The 21,651-nt window shown below is 33.8% G+C and overlaps 1 protein-coding gene across 4 annotated transcripts in view; it reads left to right on the top strand.

Moving 5' to 3' along the window:
* SMARCAD1 (SWI/SNF-related, matrix-associated actin-dependent regulator of chromatin, subfamily a, containing DEAD/H box 1) overlaps window positions 1–21,651 on the top strand; it is a 91,325-nt gene that overhangs the window by 58,288 nt on the left and 11,386 nt on the right. For all 4 annotated transcript variants that reach the window (XM_061164383.1, XM_061164385.1, XM_061164384.1 and 1 more), the window contains 5 exons: window positions 1,696–1,797; window positions 2,787–2,868; window positions 4,165–4,556; window positions 13,215–13,414; window positions 18,960–19,050. In XM_061164383.1, coding sequence (XP_061020366.1) covers window positions 1,696–1,797; window positions 2,787–2,868; window positions 4,165–4,556; window positions 13,215–13,414; window positions 18,960–19,050 — 867 coding nt within the window. The remainder of the gene's footprint in view (window positions 1–1,695; window positions 1,798–2,786; window positions 2,869–4,164; window positions 4,557–13,214; window positions 13,415–18,959; window positions 19,051–21,651) is intronic.

Below are 21,651 nucleotides of genomic sequence, written 5' to 3'. Positions count from 1 at the left end.
GCCTAGACTGATGACAAAAGAGTGTTTGCATTATGTATTGTGTAAAATTTTTCTTCACAGTGACTTCACAGTGATTTTGAAGAACTTGAACCTTCAGAGAAATGTTTTAAATTCACAGCAAGTTGTTGATTTAGGAAAACAGATTGGATTTGAGGAGATAGAAAATGAGGATATTGAAGAGCTAGGGTCCCACCCTGCTTATCTCACCACAAAAGACTTCCTGCTGATACCATGTAGATGTAGATGATGTTGAGGACAGCGACAGTGAAAATCGAAAAGCTGTACCATGACAGATTAGCAGTGTTAACCCGTGTTTTAAACATTATTGAAAACAGTTGTACTGATGTGAAGATACAAATTTGGTTTTAATGCTAAACACAGTAGGAGACTTGTGCATGGCATGCAGTTGAATCTTCAACCTTCCAGGCACTTTTAATATGAGAACAGGAGGCTAGCAAAGTAGCTGAAATTTATTGATTTCATTTATTTGCTTATTTTTTTATTTGCTTAATATTTATATTTTCAGCCATACAGTAGAGATGACACAAGGACAGTGAGGCATGTCTTTCCATTGCCATTCATTTTCAAATAACTCTTCATCTACTATTTCATAGTAACTCATAAGCTATAGCCCTTCCAATGCTAACATTCCAGACAGACTTGAGTTCATATTTATTGGAGTATTTATGCATTTCTTAATCATTTAATGTGTAAAATTGCACTATCCTTTTAAGTTTTCCTTCTTTTTTTCAGTGGGTCACTAATGAAGTTCTTGAACGTGATACCTCTAACACAATTTTTTCAACCCAGTGGCTTTTTATTTTCATGATTTTGCATGGTGCAATAATTTTTGGAAATGGATGTGTCATGTTATAGTGGAACAGACTGTAGTTGTCAGCAGAAGAGGACATGACCTTTCTTTGAAGCCACATGGGTCTCTGCCGTGATTTTCCTGTCGGGGATTGCCAGAGACTTTATGCAGCATCCTCATGAGCCACAGATTCTTTGAGAAGCACTGCGTCTACTCGCTGGTCACAAAACCCAATTGGCAAAGCACTTGCCTTGCATCCTGGACCTACTCCAAAGCCTTCTCTTACTCTAGGCCCCATTCCTAACAGTCTTACGGATTCTTCGTAAACAGATCAGAGCAGCATACACTGAACTGAAGTGTACCTTGCCTCCAGCATCCCAAGAGGCCAACTAAAGTGTTGTACCTCTTTCTCAGAGGCAGCAATGTCCAGCCATTTATCTTTTGTTTTTTTTAAAGTAAAATTTGCAGCATGCTTCAGGTTGGACCCCCATATAATTCATGAAAGTGGGGACCCCAGAATTTGAGGGTGGTAGGCTTCCCAGGTGGCATAGTGGTAACAAATCCACCTACCAATTTTGGGAGATGCAAGAGACATGGGTTCAGTCCCTGGGTTGGGAAGATCCCCTGGAGTAGGACTTGACAACCTGCTCAGTATTCTTGCCTGAAAAATTCAGAGTCTTTGAGTGATCTATAACCAGTAATAGTTTTATTCTTGAGATGTAAATTTGTCAACTTTCACATGACCAGAAAGAAGCATTTTTTAATTCTTCTTGATTGAATATGAAAGCTTTCAAATCAAGTCAAAGTATAAATGTGATTGTCTTAAGACTGCTTTTCCTGATCTCTTAAATTGGTTCTCTTTTTTTTTTTTTTGTCCCCATTAGGGAGAAGAGTCAAATGAATCTGCAGAATCTAGCAGTAACTGGGAAAAGCAGGAAAGTATTGTGTTGAAATTGCAAAAGGAATTTCCCAATTTTGATAAAGAGGTGAGTACTCATGTATAGGTATTTAATCAGTGTGTGCTGTTTGTATTACAAAACAGTCTTTGAGGTCAACCATGTGAAAAGCTTAGAGTGATTTTTACATTTTTCTAATTATATTTAGTTATATTTCATTTAACTCTTTATCAATATTATAAAATATATTTGTATAACTTGTTTACCTTGTTTATTTGCCTCTTTGATACTATAATATCAACGCTATAATGATAACATTGTGTAAGCATAACAAGTATAACTGTAGTAATAGTTGTCAACTCATATATAAAATGCAAAGTCATCTATAATCCCAAGTCACTTCTTTTAGTTTTTTTCATATTCTCAACCTTTGGTTTTTCGTAAAGAATTTTAAAGTGTAGTAATGCATTTTAGTGCCTTGATATTCCATAATCTTTGGTTTATTTGCTAGATAGTAAAAATACTTTCTGATTCAGTAAAGACCCATGCCAAGCATGCCATTACTAAAAGAGCCTCTGTTTTATCATATTGTACTTGGAAACACGTTATTTGTTTCACAGTGGGAATACATTTATACCTGTGTTGATTTATTCAAGTATATGCACATCTGCTAAATTCTGATGAGCTAAAGGAAAGTCTTGTTGCTATACTGGTTCTTTACATATGTTCAAATTGCATTTTGAAGTTATCAATTTATGAAAAAGCTTAACTGCATGTTGAAGTTTAACTGAGCAAACATTTTTTGATATTCTGGTATTCAGAGTATTCCATAGCAAGAGTAGAAATGCAAAAACTGTCAAGCTTCCTTCCCTTTGAAGAAAGACTGTTGTATATTTACAGAAGTGAAATTATATATACAGAAAGCATTTGTAAAGAGCAACATAAAAGCAAGTGTGAAATCATCAGATATGAATTCTTTTAAGTTTTTAAGTGATTTATTGTTTAAAGTATAAAACTTTTCTTTTCAACAAGTCGTTAATTCTAGATTTTTAATAAAAAGATCAATGACTTATTTCTAGGAATTAAGGGAAGTACTCAAGGAACATGAATGGATGTACACAGAGGCTTTAGAATCTTTAAAAGTATTTGCAGAAGACCAAGGTAATTATCTGTTCTATATTATTATAGAAAATTCATACTTCCCAATATATTATATTTCAGTATGTAAGAAAATAGTAAACTTATTAGTTAATAGCCAGAGAATGGGATTGCAAGAGATATTAGAAACCAGTTCCCTGTATTCCTTGTAATCATTGTAAGATAGATGTTCTCACCTACACTACATGAATATCAAAAGCATCAGTATCAGAAACTTATAAGGTGAGTGTCGCTGGCATGGAAGAAAGGCACTGATCCCATAGTGGAATATTTTTAACTTTAGGAACTAGAGGGTAGAGAAATAGTGGGGCAAAGTTGAACCACACATGTTTAGTAACATTCTTAAGTAGGAATCAAGTAGACTAGCTCTTAATTGCAAAGCCAGTTTTTTAAAAGCCCAACACAATGGCTGTAGGTTTTTTGTTGTTTTTATTAATGAATTATTTTAGGTAATGCTGTACAGCAGTGCTGTTAATGCACAGAGAATGGTATTGTGTGGAGAAAAGAAAGCCACCAGTATCATCAGTTCTGAGTCCGAAATAAGATTCAGAAAAGGATTATGAATGTGAAGAAATGTGAAGAAATTCAATTTATTTTTCTTATTTTTTAATATATGTACAAAAATGAATGTATGAAAATGTGCAAGTCTCAAAGCTCTTTGAGTAAGTAAAACATTCTAGATAATAAAATAATGGTTATAGATTAATGGTTCATATTTCTTACTAGTATGTAAAATAAATGTACCTTCAATCACTGACTTCATAGAAATCCATGGAATATAATAGATTAATCAGTGATAAAGTGGTGGTGCTTTTTAATAGCATATTTAAATGACTTTTAGTAAAGATGAACCTAGAATAGTGGAGATGGGTGATGGGAAAATTAATTATAAAATGGATAGTTTTAATTTAGGATGAGCATTGTTTTTCTAACACCATCAGTTTTGGCCTGGGGATGGGACTGCTAAATACCATCATGGGTGTCTTATGTATATGCAGCTGCCATTTATATTCTCAGGATCTTTGATAGAAAATGAGGATTTATATTTAATTCATTTTAAGAAAGAAGTTATCACCTGTTTTTGAAACTAATAATTCATTGTATAATTTCAAGTTCTACTTCAGTATTTCTCTTTAAGGAAAATCAAGATTTAACAATAAATTGTGATTGAATTCTGTATTGAAAAACACATGAATACCATTGTAAATATTTTTCTTATATGAAATCTTTAAGTCTTATATCTTTATATTTAATTTACATCTTTCTAATATAGTTATTTTTGTCTCTTTTTGTACTCAGATATGCAATATGCTTCACCGAGTGAGTTTCCAAATGGAAAAGAGGTTTCTTCAAGAAATCAAAATTATCCTAAAAATGCAGCTAAAACAAAACTGAAACAGAAATGCTCCATGAAACCACAAAATGGTTTTAACAAGAAACGTAAAAAAAATGTATTTAATCCTAAAAGAGTTATTGAAGACTCTGAATATGATTCAGGTTCTGATGTCGGTAGTTCGCTAGACGAGGACTATAGTAGTGGTGAAGAAGTGATGGAGGATGGCTATAAAGGTAAAATCCTTCACTTCCTTCAAGATGCTTCAATTGGTGAACTTACTTTGATTCCTCAGTGTTCTCAGAAAAAGGCTCAGAAGATAACAGAACTCCGGCCCTTTAATAGTTGGGAAGCTCTGGTAAGGCTACATTTTTTTCCCTGTATGTGTGTATGTGTGTGTTTTCACTGTACCGTTCATAGTCAAGGTGTCTTCAGCCCAGGGAAGCATAGATGGGGTGGCCTTATCCTGTGTAGAGTCAAACATCACTTATCATTCTAAGCCAATAGTATTTCAAATAGTGTCATATGACCTAATTTTGAATGAATTAGGGGGTGATTTTCCTGAAAAACCCCAAGCTGATTGGCTGGGCATACTGTCACTCATTTTTTTGCATAGAAACTTGGTTCATTTAACTGCAGAAGAAGAAATTAGAGCTTACCATTAAGGAAGGAGTTGTTTGCTAGCCTGTTCTGATCTGTTACTGCTGAGACACCATGCAGAAAGCAAGAATGTGGCAGAAATTTTACAACTACTTGAAGAGCAATAGCAACATCCAGGGGAGCTCCATGATTCAAAATGCCAGCCTAAGTGTTTTATGCTTCACCACAAAAGAAGCAGTTGTTTATTTTCTTTTTCTTTTAAAAGTGACAGCTCAATCTCTAACATGCTTTTCTTGGTTAAACAACGCGGCCATTTTATGGAGTGTAGCAGGCTGCAGCGTTTTTAAGTGGAAAGATAGAAAAGTGTGTGGAAGCCTAGAATTCAAGCGTTAGGTGAAGGGAAGGCATAAGCATTGGTAAGTACACTTTGCATGATCATTCTCTGGGATTTCGTTTCCTGTAAACAAGTTTTATCTAAAATACCTGTATTTTGAGTTTTATAAATGTCAACAGTCAGCAAATCTTATTCATACAGAGAAAAATAAGAACTCTTGTCTTTTAAATTTTGCTTTATCTTTTATGAAAATGTGGGCTTTTCGAACATGAATTTTAAACAAGCCCTGCTGTGAAAGCAATATGGATGATTTTTTAATAGCTCTAGAATATGAAGTAACTCTTGATGCTTTATAAAGTTTTAAGTTTTATTAACTTAGGGAGTTAAGTTGCTTTGTGATTAATTTTGTACTTGGTCAAATCTGTGTGAACCTAAGTTCTCTTGATGAGTATCTTGAAGTGGCAGTGGGGGAAGGTACCTGAACAATGGCTGTAAATAGCATTTTTTGAAAAATTAAAATATTTGAAAAATAAAGAAACAACATTACTAATATTCTGTGACTTTGAAAATAAATAAATAAAGAGATTCATTTTGCCTAAAGCTTTTGCTTTTACGGAGAACATCTGTCAAAGCAGGCCCTTTCAAACTTGTTTGGCTTTGCCTAAGTGATTTATTTGTTAAAGTATTTGCTGAAGGGCTTTCTTGTTCTTCTTTTCTTCCTTTTCTTTCTTTTAATCTTGAATGGTCTCCTATGTTGTTGCAGAGTTGGGTTGCTCAGGCTTGTTGGGATTCTGATTTATTTAATAAGGAATGCAATTATCTGCGCCAGTATTTTAGTCACTGTAACCACTTGCCCACATATCTTACAGTAAAAGTAAATTATACCAGAGTGATATGTCCCAGATGCTTTTAAAATATTCAGCAACTTAGCATGCAGAAAGCATATTTCCCCTACTAATTAATTGGCATAGTTTAAATTAGTCTTGACATGAATTTAGAGATTATCTACTTAAACCTCCTAAAGCATCTTGCCCCCTTTCTTAGAGTTGAATACAGAGACTGTTTTCACTAGCCATTAATCTTATGTTGATTATTTTATATAGCAGTTAAAAAGCAAACTTGGCCACTTGAGTTTAGCATATACAGTGCTTTAGTAAAAAAAAAAGTTAGTAAATGTAACTTTTGGGAAAAGTTAGTAAATGTTAGTAAAAGTTAGTAAATGTAACTTTTGGGAAATGAACAGTTAATATTAGCAAGTCAGTGTATATGAGCTTTGTGTTTTAATTTGTTTAGGACTTTAAGCTTCTCCTTTCAATTACTTTAGAATTTTGAATGAGACTAGTTTAAAGAGCAATTTAACGTCTTAAAGTTATTAAAGGAAAGTCAATATTATGTACATTTTGGTAAAAAAAAAGAAAATGCATATGTTATAGTTTACTCCTTCCCTATTAATCAGAGAGGCTTGCTAACACACCTGTGAGCTACTTCAAAAAGAAGCAAAATAAATAGCATTTACCTTTGTTTTCATAACTACTATTTTTAGAAATTCCTATGAGAATTAGTTGAAATTTTAATTATGTCCCTCAGTCATACTTAAGTGAAAATTACAAGGCATTATGTATATTAAGAGCAGTATACAAATGTCTGGTAAACTAGACATTATTGTTGAAGCTTATTTTAGTCTTAAGGATTGGAAAATTTGGCAGAACTTTAAAAACTCATTAGATATTTCATTATAGTGCAAACTGAGCCAATAAATCGAGTATACATATATTTTAATTATGATTTTTTGCCAAGATGACAGCCTCCATGACGTTTATGGGTTAAATGTAATCATTAGTATTTCATTGTCTTATTTTATTATAAAATTAATTTGAATGTGAAAATTATCTTAGTGTCTTTTAAAACAAAAGTTGTAAAGTTGAACAATATGATATGACTTTATTGTCAGAGAAGTACACTTTTAAAAAATACTCTGAGATATTCTAGTCACCTTATTTTACATGAGGAAAATTATGTTTTTTTAACAAAATAAGTGCATTATGTGAGGGTATTTAGGTTTGCAGCTTTATATCTTTTTTAAAAATCAAAATCTAGATTGTCAGATTATCCTCATAGTTTTTCCATTTCTCTTATTTTTCTGCTTAATAGCAGTAAAGTATGTGCTTATGGTGAGAAGCCACGTCATTAAATCATGTAGACTTCGGGAATATAACCAGCCAAAATGTTATTAGTTTAAAAGCATGTACTGTTAATGTGGTAAATTTGGGGTTTTTATTGCCAGATTTCACACATCTGATGGCACCAGTTCATCCACCGCTTACTGAATTTTTATTTAGCTTTGTGCAAAGTAAGGTGGAGATACTATTATGTCTATGATAATCTTACATGTTGCACATTTATACTTTAATCAGAACAGTAGTGTATACTGATCAACTGAAAATTCATGAGTAGCTAACTCTGTGTAAATAACTCAACCTAAAACGTTTTCATGTATGCATTTACTTCTGTAACATTTAGAGCAGCATAAATGCAGTTCTCTTTGACTGTTAACCAAGCAAACAAGGTTAAGCTCATGTGGAAACGCCAAGCTGCTCGTTGTGCTGCTCCCACCCTCTAGTAACTTACACTACAAGTTTTCTTTTGCTTTGTTTTCCTGGTGGTTATTGTAAAATGTCTGTGAATTTGTCACTCGATGCATTGTAATGTGTACTACTTCCTGATAGCGTGGCTTCAGTAAAATGAGTAAGACTGCTGTATTCAGGCTTTGTTTTCATTTGTATAAGTTTGATAAATATTTATTTTGAAATTACATATGCATTTGAGTACTTTGTAAGCTGCTGTCCCACTTTTTATGCAGGTGGGGAATTAAATCTGCTTTGAAATGGTTTTCCCCTTCTAGAGAGGTTCAGCCACCCGTGCTGTAAGAGCGACACGTGGTGGCCGGAGATAGGTACTCCCCTTTGTGACTATTGTAAAAACATTAAAGGCCTTAAAGGGACACTTTTTAATCAAAGAGATGGTAATCAGGGCCATGTTTTTTTTTTTTCATGAAGTTATCCAGTTAAGTATCAATTACTTTTTCTTTCCCTCTGAAAGAAATAGCTTTATCCTTTTTTTTTTTTTTTGAAGAATTTTTGTCTAAAATTGAAACAGTACATGCAAGAAGAAAAAAGAAAGTCAAGTTTAGCCAAAATTCTACCAAATATAGTCGCCACTTAAGATTTATTGAGCATCCATCTGTTTATGTGTATGTTTATATATTCCACATTATGTAATTAGGGTCATATTTTTATGCTAATCAATAACTTTAGATTTCTTAGTAGATCCTGCTTTTACAGAGTACTTTGTATTTCTTAAATCTTGTTTTAGTGAAGCCAAGTAACTTACAGGATTGTTAAATGCTTTTTGTCTTCAGAGCAGTGACATAACAGTAGTTTTCTTACATCTTTTCTTAAGGGGAGATGCCCATCTCCCCTGCCTCCACACACACTTGATGAAAATATTTTGAAATTGAAATTAAATGTTGGATTTTTAAATGTTTATTATTTATGCATATATTTAGATAAACAGGTTAAATAATTCTACAGCCTTGTTCTCCCTGAAAATCCATATCCATCCGCTTCCTAGCCCATTTCTTGTACTGCAAGTAATTGCTTCCACATCTTGCCTGATTCTTATCACTTTTATATCTCTAGGTAATATAAACATAATGCTTTTCCAAATTTTTCAGTTGCAGGCCTTATTTGTTGACATCACACAAGACATTACAGCCTTGTGGTAGGATTAGCTGTCTCCTCACTGTCTGTCTCACATGCCCATTTCCCAGGCCTAGCAATATGTTACGCATGTGATAATTTTGAAAATCTTTTTTTTAGTATCTACTTCGTTAAACTATGCAAATGCCTTTCATAACTGAACTTTGTAATATACAGTATGATTGCTTTTTTCCCCCTTGCTCAATATTTTGTTTTCCCTAGTTATTAGCTGTCTTAATTTTTCTCTTTTCTTCGTTTTGTATTTATACTTGATACTTCAATTCTAGACTCTCCCCAGTTGTCTAAATTTCCCCTCAATTATTAAACACTTCAGATATTTTATCAGTTTTGTCTCCTTGAAGAAGTCTTCTGGAGTCCTAAGACGTGCTCTGGTTTGGACTGGTTGTTTATAGGTCAAATGATCAGTTGTGACGTTGGGGTCTGATTTCCCTGACATCCTGAGGAAACTTGTTTTTCTCTCTTTGTGTTTCATGCTTCCTTATTTAGTCCCTTGGTTTTATAAATACCTACTTAGGAAGTGATTGAATAATAGAGAGCTAAATGCTGCTGCTGCTGCTGCTGCTGCTGCTAAGTCGCTTCAGTCGTGTCCGACTCTGTGCGACCCCATAGACGACAGCCCACCAGGCTCCCGTCCCTGGGATTCTCCAGGCAAGAACACTGGAGTGGGGTGCCATTTCCTTCTCCAGTGCGTGAAAGTGAAAAGTGAAAGTGAAGTCGCTCAGTCGTGTCCGACTCTTAGCGACCCCATGGACGGCAGCCCACCAGGCTCCTCCGTCCATGGGATTTTCCAGGCAAGAGTACTGGAGTGGGGTGCCATTGGCTTCTCCGAGAGCTAAATGGCCTTGTTTTAAATCCCAGTTCTGACATTTTCTAGCAGCTTACATGACCTGAAGCAAATTCTCTCTCTGTTCCTCTATTTCTTCATCTGTAAGTGGGCTGTAATTATGGTACTGACCAGTGGAGCAGTCTAAGGATTGTAAAGTAAGTGCCTGTTCATTTGTCTGTCTCTTGAAAAACGTTAGCTGCAGATACCCACAATATATTATTAGTGAAATGTTAAGAAACCATTATAGTTTTCTACTCATCCATCAGTGTCATTTCTAGACATATTGAGTCAAACTTTTTTGAATCAAATTGTTTTTCTGTCTTTTTAACCCACTCTGTGCTTTAAAACAGGTTTATGACTGGTGACATTACCCACAGTATATTTAAGACTACTTTTTTCAGCCTCCCTTTGGTAACTTGACAAATTCCTGTCCAGTGAGATATAACAGAAGTATACTGTGATTTTTGAAAAAAGTCCTTAAAGGATCTCTTCTTCCTGTTGGTGTGATGTTGGGAACCACATGCTGAGGATATTGAAGCAACAAAGTAGAAGTTTTGGTTTTTGGAACCACTCTACCAGAACTGAACTGCTCCCTAGAGTCTTCATTTACATGAGAGAGATGTTTTGCGTTTACTATTACTTATTACTAAAGCTAATATTAGCCAATTTATCAAACAGTGAAACTTTTCTCTCTTTCTGATGAGAAATGAAACTGATGTCTTACATTCATTGACAGTGTATCACTACTTAGATCTAAATTCTAAACTAACAGCAATAATTTGGATCATCTCTAATGTTGGTTGTCTTGTATGGAAAGAGGGATAAAGAGTGTGAGAAGCTCAGGGAGTTAAGTTTTGAAACCTTGACTTCAAAAATATCCAAAATGTCAAGTCCACTAAGTCTCAATCAGACTGTTACAGCATTGTGAAATGATTTGCGTTTTGCACACCCCATCATTGCCCCTACAAGAATATCAGACATAAAAATTAGAATAGTGTAGCAAACCTTTGTGTACTCATCGCCAGTTTCAGTTACCTGCTTGGAGCTTGTTTCATCTGTCCTCCCTTCTCTTCCATTCCCCATCTTCCACCACCTTCCTCTGCCTCTTTCCCTCCCTCCTGCCCCAACCCTTCCTGTAATCTTTGGTGAAGAAACTGTATCATTTGTTCTATAGCTTCCCAGTCTGGGCTTTTCTGGTTATATTTTCTGTGGAATTAGTAACAAAATTAGAATTAGATGTTCCCACCAGTACTATTAAATGGTTGGTGATGTGTTCTTTCATCAGGAATTGGTAATATTTGGTTAGTTGTTTGTTTAATGTATGTTTATCTCTTACTTCTCTAGGTTCTGACATATTAAATTGATCTTTTTTGAGTCAAAACTGTTCTTTGCGATTTCTGGCCTTATTACTCTGAAAGGACTTCCTGGATTATATCATACCCATGAACTTTTGTTTTGTTTTCCTTGTGAGAGTCAGACACAACTTAGTGACTGAACAACTTGTAATACCAGTTGTTAACACTTAAAATTGTATGTTGTGTGTCTTTCCCAATGACTGTAAACCACATGAGAACAGGGAATATGTCTGTATACCAGGTATGTTCACCAGCCAGGGCAGTGATAAATAAAATCGCTATTTTATTAAAAAATAAAACACAAAATAAATGGCAGTTGGTTGCAGAAAAAAAGGGTTTTTGATTTTTAACTTTCACAGTTTTGTTTATTTTGTTTTATTTGGGGAGTTACTAGTTTTTAGTGAAAAGAGTGTAGACTTTGGAGTCTTTTATCCTGCTTTGTAACCTTGGGAATTGAGCCTTGATTTATTCATCCAGAACTGGTGGACTGATCTTGCAGTTGTGAGGATTTAATGAGTCTTACCTAGCAGTCTCAGGCACATACAAAGCACACACTCTATGTTCCTTTTGTTTTTCTTTTCCTGGCTATTCTTGTTTGTTCTCTCTCACGCATACATATCACAAACACATACCCAACAATAGACATGAGATTGTTTTTTGGGGTTCCGTTAAAAAAAAAACTGTGGTTCTAATAGAACCTCCTTAAAATCTTCAAGGCACTGATTCCTACATATCCTGTTCTTTATGTGTAAATCGTTTCCCTGAAAGTACCAAATGGAAGGTTGCATTGTGATTATGAATGTTTGTTATCCTTGTGAAAATATAGTATGCAAATAACTTTGTATTTCACAATGCTGTTTTTTGGCATGCTGAATCTTTGTTTTGTCTTTTATTCCTGCAGTAAAGTAATAATATGGCTTTGGAACAGATTAAAAGTTTCATTTCTTACCAACTTACTCTAAGTTAGATATAAAAACTGTGTTAATATAAACTATTTTTAATGAAATTTTCTCAGTATATCCTCTACTAAATTTCTATTGCTTGAGTGTCTCTGTGAACTTAGAAATATTGTGATAACTGGGATTATTTGGAGGTATTAATGAGATTCTTGTTACAACTTGAGAAAATATGCCAAGTAAGATGTCATGAGTCAAAATCGTGTGGTTTTATCTTGATAAGATGGTTTTAGTTTAGTTAGCTTTATTCTGTTCTGAATTTTGTTTATTTTTCTTTTTGTCAAACAAACAGCTTTCAAATAGCTACTGGGGTTTTTTCTAATCCTTTACATTAAAAAAATTTTTTTTTTTTTTACAGATTTTCAGGGTATATTATTTTTCAGCTATGTGGAAAAATTCTAATTCTGTTAAAACTTCTACATTGTGAAGTAGTCAATATCTCCTTTAGAAAAATAAATATGAATATATTTTGAAAGAAACTCTTGAGTTTTCACACAAAGCCATTTATCCAAGTCTTATATTAAAGTTGATATTATTTTTAAGTTTAATCAAGCTGTTGAATTGATCACAGTTAACTTTTGATTCAGCCAGTATCTTTCCAAGTATTAGTCTCAGTTTAGGGTAAAATATCAAGGGACAATATCAATAATTAAAGTTTTGAAAGCTTGAGGGGTTGTACTTTGATGCTAGATAGGGAAAAGTATGTTTCAGAAAAATTAATCTTATAGTCATGTGACTGTATGTCATATTCATAGGATGTAACAAAAATAAGAGATCCGGTCTGCAGTTACTACATTTGGCATCGTTACCTTTGGTAATAGACATGAATCGAGTTTTAAAGGCAAAAAAATGACTGATAGGAGACATTAACAGTTACGTTAGAGTTTCTCCCATAAGAGAACAGCTACTAGAATCAAAGTAACAAGCTTGGGATTGTGTATTTTGAAGAGAAAGATGTATTTTATTTCAACATGATGAGTTTAAGATGGCAGATTTATCAAAGAGAAAATATGAGAATGAAAATGCTGGTTGTCTTTGCACTTGGTGTAGGAAGGTCATTAATAAAAGTTTAAGAAACTTTTTCATCACAAAGAAAGAAATTGAGATTGACTCTCCATTTGACTGTAGATCTGAACTGTTTAATTATTTTTCTTTTCATGCCATAGTTCACAAAGATGTCCAAAACGAATGGCTTATCAGAAGATTTGATATGGCACTGTAAAACACTGATTCAAGAAAGGGATGTAGTTATAAGGCTTATGAACAAATGTGAAGACATTTCAAATAAACTGACAAAACAAGTTACCATGCTCACTGGAAATGGAGGTGGATGGAACACAGAGCAACCCTCCATTCTAAACCAAAGGTAACACTTGTATGCACCTATTTATTGTTTTATCTCAGTTATGTACGTTTTTTAAATTTATTTCTACATTGTGCCTAGGAAACTTAACCATGGAAATGATAGGAAAACTAATGTTAAAAGGAAAAACCAGGGTTACCTAAAATGGTATATAAGTGGTGTGTGAATTCTTTTCCATTGATCTCCACTGCCCTTCTCCTCAGTCAGGATATTTTCCTCCATTATCACATTGTAAGTTAGAGGGAGTAAATATTATGGTCTTACATAACCTATGTTTTCCTTGTGATGGCAGATAATTTCTTATAGTCATAGAACCTGAAAAGGTGGTTTTAACTAATTGAGGGCTTCAAAGAGTCAACTGCTCAATTGTATCGATGTAAAAATTTGTCTTAGTTCAATTTCTTTTTAATCATGAATGAAATGATTAAAATATCCTATGTATGTGATTAAATGTTTTAAATGCTTTCAAAAGCCCAAATTTTTAAATATTTTTGAGGTAGAAACACAAAAAATGAGGATACTTTTATTAAATAGATTATGTAAGGAAAAAGGATAAAAAAAGAAAAAATACAAGAAGTATATTCCCCCACCTGCTGCTGTCATTAAAATACCTTGTCAGAATTCTTGCAAAAAAATAAGCTACTAAAGTATTTTCACTAAAAAAAATTGTCCAACAACCAGAAAATACTAACACAGCATTTTGTGATTGTGAACATCCCTACTTTGCATGATGTTGGGATATGGTGGGCGGACGGTTTGTTTTGAACTTCTTTTAAAAGTTTATTTTTAAGTTGTCTGGAAACTTAGAACTGTTCAGAATGCTTCCATTTTAAACAAGGTATAAAATTGTTTACTGTGATAATACATACAGAAGCAGAAACATGAAAACAATTGAGGTTTCTAAGGTCAGAGCCTAGTTAGAATTATTTATGATATATCCATACTCTGCAGTGTTATGTAATTTTTTAAATGAATTATTTCTTTTTGGAATATTTCTGGTAGGTATATAATAAGATTAGCACCAGGGCCTCATTAAAATTAATTACCTTTGTTGGTGATTTTATATACTTCTGATATTTTACTAAGTTAGTGATCAAAGCATATTTGCTGATCATTGGTTAATTAAAAATCAAAATATGAAAAAAAAAATCAAGATATGGTTACTGGCCTTTAATAGTAAGCTACAATCTTTTCTGTGCCCTTCTAGGGTGCTATGGGATGGTGTAGGGAAACGTGATGCAGTTCCCACAAAGAAGCTCTTTTCTCTGTTGCATAGAAAGAACTATGACCATGTCAGCAAATTCATCTCCTAAAAGTGTAGTTGGAGCTGCTCCTTCTTGTTCTACAGCATTGGATATGGGGAGTTCTTCACTCTACAAGGCTTACCCAGTTGAGTCTACTTTATCATAATTTGGATTTTAAAAAATCAAGTGCTTTATTGCATCACTTAAAAAATTTCTCTCTTAAACCCACGTCCACAAAGTCCTGTCACTTGTAAATAGTATGACCAGGTATTAAAGCTATCCTTTCGATTAGACTGAAGATTTTTTTATGAAATATTGAACAGATGAGAAAAATAGTTAATTTTTTTTAGGTGCTTATTGGATCTAGTCCAAAGTACAACTTCTGAAAACCTGTACAGATAGTCTTGAGTTTATTTAGATACACTTTTAGGGGGTGAAATTTGTTGTCTTGGCTTTTGTTTTAACCATTGTAAGTTGCACAAGCAATTTGCAGATTTTTACTTGGTATACTGGCCAAGCATAATGGCTGCTTAGTATAGAAACATTTAAAGTACTTTCCTTGCCTTAGGAAAGGATTTATTAGCACAGAAGAAAATATTAAGCACTCCTGATGAATAACCTGTTGTGCTTTTGCTTAACAGAATGAATTCTTTGTAGTAAAGTTTATTTTGAAGCAAAATTATGTTAACTATTTTCCTATTATGAATTTATCAGAATTATAACAGAAAAATAACCTTTTAGAGATAAAATACAGACATAGTGTAACTGTGACATATTTTTAACTATATAGTACACTGTTAAAGTCCTAGCAAGAGAAAAAATTCTCATATGTATCTCAAAACCATTAACATTCATAATCTTTATTTTAAAACATCAAAGTTAAAGTTGCCTTAAGTTAAAATATAATAATGCAGTGAGGGAAAAGTTAAAAAAAAAAAACCTCAGCATTACTCCTGTTTTATTCCTATCATAAATGTAGCCACCTCTCAACCTTTAGCATTTAATCAGCATTTTGTCAGCTTTATATTGTTCTAACTGAAAAGATATCTGAAAAGATATTCAGTGTAAAATAATATTTAATCATGTGTGTCCTGTCTTTTTATGGGCTAAATCTACTAAGGTTCTTCTGATCTTGTTCATCTTCAACTTGACAGGGTGATTCTATATCCTCTTCCTAAACAGTTGCTGTGAAACCATTTGACAGTGACGTCAAATGCAAGTCTATACTGCACACATAATACAACTAACTCAGAGTCCTGTGATATAAATATTTTAGTAGTTTGGATACTGCTATTAGTACAAACTATTATTGTGGTAGTGTTTTCAGCATTCATGTTATACTTAAAGGATATAAATTTTTGATCAATTAGAGTCCCTGATCTGTTTCATATGAACTACTGCAAAAAGTTTAGCCCTCTACTTCTGCATTTTACACTTAAATTTAGGACATTGTATATACTCCAGTTTTCTATTTCAGGCCTTTCTCACCTTTCAAAATAATTTTGAAGCTATTTTTTCTCTGACAGGAAATTTAAACCCAATTTAATTTCCCTCTGAAAAGAAATCAAAGTAACTTATATCTGAAAGGATTTTCCCCCCTAACAAAACAAGTAACTTTAAACATGCCGCCTCATTTTCTTTCATGACGTCAGAAAATCTTAAAATCACTTTTTTCATCATTGGGAGGTAAGAAAACCTGCAATGCAGAATAGTTATGGTCCCTTACTGAGAAGAGATCACTTACCCACCTCACAAGGCCCTGGCTATACTTCTTACCATTCAGATAACCCTGAGCAGTTTATATTCTTAACCTGTAAACTTGTGGTTGGGGTTCATATGCAGTCAAAAGTTTTTAGAAAACTTTGAAATGTTAAGATTAATGGGAAGTGTAATTGTATAGCAACTAAATATTAGTGATTGACAGAGAAAGATTATAGCTGCCCTGTTTTAAAACTTGTCTTAACAAGTGAATTGGAAAAGTGTTTGCCAAAACTGCATTTTCAGTGATCCTTCTGCTTTCTGAAAAGATTTGTGTTATGGGCAGCAGTGCTGCAACAGACAGTTACTTGTAATTTAGATAAATCGAGCAGAAGAGCAAATACACACATACATGTACTCAATAAAGGTATTTAATGTCATGATCAGAACAACTATAGCTGCTTTATGAATGTGGATGAAACAATTGTATTTGAATGGAAAATTCAGTGTAGTAGATGGTTCTCAAAATCTCATCACTTTTTAAAATTTTATGTATAGTTAAGGATATTTTAATAGACTCCTTTCTCAACATGTGTTAGTGATGCATACATTCAGTCATTTTTGTTTGTTAAAAATATTTATTGGGTATTTGTGGTCAGTTTACATTGAGAGAGCTTATTGGCTCTTGGCATGTGTTTATAACTGATGTAATGTGCCTACCTTATCGAGTTTTTCATCATTTTCATGGAATGTGAACCTTGATCTGTGGGGGATGACTAAGATGTTAGGAATGACTCAGAAACATAATAGAAAGTTCAATTTAAAAATAGGAAGTCCTGACTGTAGAGTAGGTGGGTCAGAGAGAGAAAACTTTGCTGTTTGCTGTTCAGTGATTGAAGGCAGAGCTCTGGATCAGACCTGGGTTGAATACCAGCTCTACCACTGTTGACACAGATTTGGATAACTGTGACCTTAGGCAAGTTACTTAACTTCTCTGAATCCCAGGGAGGATTTCTTATCTGTAAATGGAGATGATTATAGTAATAGTACCTACTTTATAATGTAGGTTAAATAAAGTAATAATGCATGTAAACCCCATAGTAGAGTGTCTCGAATCCAGTATTAGCATTTATTCTGACTACCAGTATAGTAGAATTTATTTGGATCTGGAAAATTGAAATACCTTCAATAGTATATTCTACTTATTATTACTTTTGTAATGGCATAGAAATAGTATTGGCCAAGAAGACCAAAGACATTTTAAGAAATGAGCTGTAAAGACTTCAGCAACACTGCTGACTTTTTTCTACCTCTACTTTTAATTTTTTCAGATGAGAAATGTTTTGCAGATTGCATACCCCACAGTTGAAGAATAGGTTCTGATTTAAGATGGATACCTTTCTACCTTACCTGTTTGACCCCGGTTCTAGTTAAAGTGTCTCGATTTCAGAATTTGACCCATTAACCATTTATCATACCCATTGCTGTGTCAAGACACATTCCCTATGTGCAGATAGGATATGTGTAACAGAAATTAAAGAGACAGAACAAAAGCTGTAGAATGAGGAGCATGGCCTTGTCTTAAGTTTTCATGTTAATGTGGGGTTTAAGCTGCCCTCGAGAGTATAAGAATATGCTTTTGAATGAGAGAGACTTTCTGAGTTAAAATTTTAGCCATAAGATTTTGCTTTGTAGTTATGCAGCCTCAGGCAAATTGCTGAGCCTCAGGTTTTTTCATCTGTTAAAATGATAATAGCCTACCTCTATGGAATACTAAAAGATTGAATGAGGTGATACCTGAAAGTGATATTTTTGTGTCTCTGTGTATATAGTAGATGTTCAGTAAAGACTAGTTTTTAACAACCTGAACTTTCAGAAAAACCTGTTGTTTTCGTCCACTGTAACCCTTCCATGTTACCTTTCAAGAAAGTTAATCCCAGGGATTAATCTGTTATGTGTTCACAAATTAAATAACATTTTGACACTTGCCTGCTGTTTTCTATTCATTGGTATTTAATTGACCCCCCCTAGCAAGTTTACATTTATACGTAGTTCAAACATAAATACACAATGCATACATGCTCTATAATTATATATACCAGTGACATTAAATGTGACTGGCATTCATTCAGAAAGTGTTTATTAAATCAGCCTGGCAAAGTAGCAAATTATGCTTATGTTTTTGTTCTGATATTTTAAGTTCCTTCGTGTGCTAATACTCATTCATATGAATATATTTTTCTAATATAAATGTTAGCTTTGTAATATGTTACCATAGTTAATAGTCTAATTGTTTATGTAATTAATTTTATAACATTACATTTTAACTGAATACAACAATACTTTTTGTAATTCTTATTGCCAGGATAAAAAAATCAGTAAATACAGAATAAAATTTGAGAGACTTTTTAAAACATATTATGTTTTGGGTTCATTTTCTTAAGTGACAATAGCTTTTATTAATAACAATAAGTTAAAAGGTAAGACCACACCTAGGTACTTTCCTTTTTGTGTGCATTGTAAACCTAAACTGCGTCTCAGAAAACTAGTAGAGAAAGTTGATAGAATTATAAATCTGTAACATTCGGTAACTCTCTTTTTACCAGTTTGTCACTCAAGCCCTATCAGAAGGTTGGTTTGAATTGGCTGGCATTGGTACATAAACATGGACTTAATGGCATTTTGGCAGACGAAATGGTAAGTAGTACTCTATTTCTAGGATATGTTATTAATAGACATCCTTGCTGTCATTTAAAAAATGAAAATTTCCCTCGACCCTGTTAGTTTACTGCTCTTAGCAAAGTATAAGCCCTCTTACCCTTCTCAGTTTTCTATTGCTTATGTGAGTTTTAGCCTCCTTACTTCCTCTCGGATATGAAAATAGGTTTTTTGTCTTTCTCATCAAATTAATAAATATGTTTTTAAAATTAGATGTTACATAAAAATACATAGAAAAAAACTATCACACATAATCCTAGCACCTTAAAATAAGTATTTATTTTGCTGTATCTTTCCAGATTATTCTGCAGATGTGTTTGAATGCATCATACATATATACACATATACATATATATATTTTACTAAAAGATATTTTAGTGTATGTGCTTTTCTATAGCTGCCTTTAAAATTGATCTCGGAAGTTCATTACAGCCAATAGTCCAAGTATTGTCATGTAGAAACTTGACCTTTAATCTAACTTTTACCTTCTTTCCTCCAGCTATACTTTTTAAAAAGTGTTTATTAAAAATGAATCATGTTCAGTGGAGAAAATGTTTATTGAATATCTATTGTATTAAATTGTGGTGGGGGTGGTGTTCAGTCTCTTAAGTCATGTCTGTTTGTGACAGCGTGGATTGCAGCACGCAGGTTTCCCTGTCCTTCACTATTTCCTGGATTTTACGCATGTCTGTTGAATCAAGGATGCCATCCAACCATCTGATCCTCTGTCACTCTCTTCTCCTCCTGTCCTCAATCTTTCCTAGCATCAGGGTCTTTTCCAGTGAGTCAGCTCTTTTACACTGTGTAGAGTTACAAAATAAAAATTAACAAAGATAATAATCCTTGTCCTCTATTTCACTTCTAGTAAAATAATCTTCAGTATTTTAAGACTGTTCCCACATATATCTCATACTTTTGTTAAAACACAGAAGTGGTTTAGAAAAGTGAATAATATATTCGGGATTTAAAAATAATTAGAAGGTATATATAGAATATAGAATAGTACAGTTGTGGAAACTGGACTTGGAAATCAAATCTAGGTTCTGGGTCCACATTTGTCTTTCATGGGTTGTCTAACCTTTACCAAATGACCTAATCTCTCAAGGTTAAAGTTAATAAAACATAGGTTCTTCCTATATCATAAAATTATATTTGGTGTCAAATGAGATATATTATGTGGAACTGTTTTTGTATCCTGTAAAGTACAATATTTATGATAAGGTAGTGTCTGCTAGGGCTTCCCTAACAAAGTATTAAAGACAGGGAGACTTAAACAACAGAAATATCTCATAGTTCTGGAGACTGGAAGTCTAAAATCAAAGTGTTGGCAGGTTTGGTTTCACCAGAGGCTACCGTCTGGTTTGTAGATAAGAGACATTACTGTGTCCTCACATGGCTTTTCCTCTGGGCACATTCAGTCTCTTCTTAAAGATAGGGGTTGGGCCCTTACCCTTATGACTATATTTAACTTATCTCTTTAAAGGCTTTATCTCCAAAAAATCTTAACATTGGGAGTTAGGACTTCAACATGTAAATTTGGGGGTTTGGGAGCAATTCAGTTCCTAACAGTTGGCAATGTTTAGCTCTCCTGAGGAGCTATACTTCCTCTCTAGCCTTTTTTTGGAGAAGGAAATGGCAACCCACTCGAGTACTCTTGCCTGGAAAACCCATGGACGGAGGAGCCTGGTAGGCTACAGTCCATGGGGTTGCGAAGAGTTGGACATGACTGAGCAATTTCGCTTTCACTTTTCACTTTCATGCATTGGAGAAGGAAACGGCAACGCATTCCAGTGTTCTTGCCTGGAGAATCCCAGGGATGGGGGAGCCTGGTGGGCTGCCATCTGTGGGGTCGCACAGAGTCAGACACAACTGAAGCAACTTAGCCGCAGCAGCGGCAGCCTTTTTTTAATATAATACTTTATTGATGTGCATACAAATTTTCAGCTTAGTGACTTTTTACATGTATGTACACCCATGTGACTGCCTCTTGATCAACATTTCCATCATCCCAGAAAGTTGCCTTATGCTCCTTTTTAGTCATAAAACCACCACTATTCTGACACCTATCACAGTACAATAATTTTTTTTTTCTGATTTCTGAACTTTATATGAATAGATCCATACAATATATACTGTTTAAACAGTTTCTGGTTCATTTGGTACGTAATAAAATTACTAAGATTAATCCATGCTCTTACATGTATCAGTGGTTTGGTGATGGTGGTTGCTTTTTATCCACTCTCCTGGCAGTTTAAATTATTTCCAGTGTATGGTTATTATAATAAAACTGCATCAGTATTCTTACCCAAGATTTTTCATGGACATATGCTCTCATATCTCTTGAATATATTCTTAGGCGTAAAATTGCTAAGTAATAGGATGGGTATAAATTCAACTCCAGTTAGTCAATGGAACGCCATTTTCCATCAATCCAGTATGTATTAAATGGTTCCTTCATATTAACAATTACCAAAATTATATCCTTTATATGCAAGCAGAGGTCTTTCATATTAGTGTGTATCACATACTAGCTAGCAGTTAAAGTGCATCGCACTCTTTAAGTTGCAGTATCAATTGGCG

Source organism: Dama dama, chromosome 17 (genome assembly GCF_033118175.1).
Source record: "Dama dama isolate Ldn47 chromosome 17, ASM3311817v1, whole genome shotgun sequence".
Classification (NCBI taxonomy): domain Eukaryota; kingdom Metazoa; phylum Chordata; class Mammalia; order Artiodactyla; family Cervidae; genus Dama; species Dama dama.
Note: the sequence above shows the minus strand (reverse complement) of the source record. Positions and strands in the feature narration are given on the sequence as shown.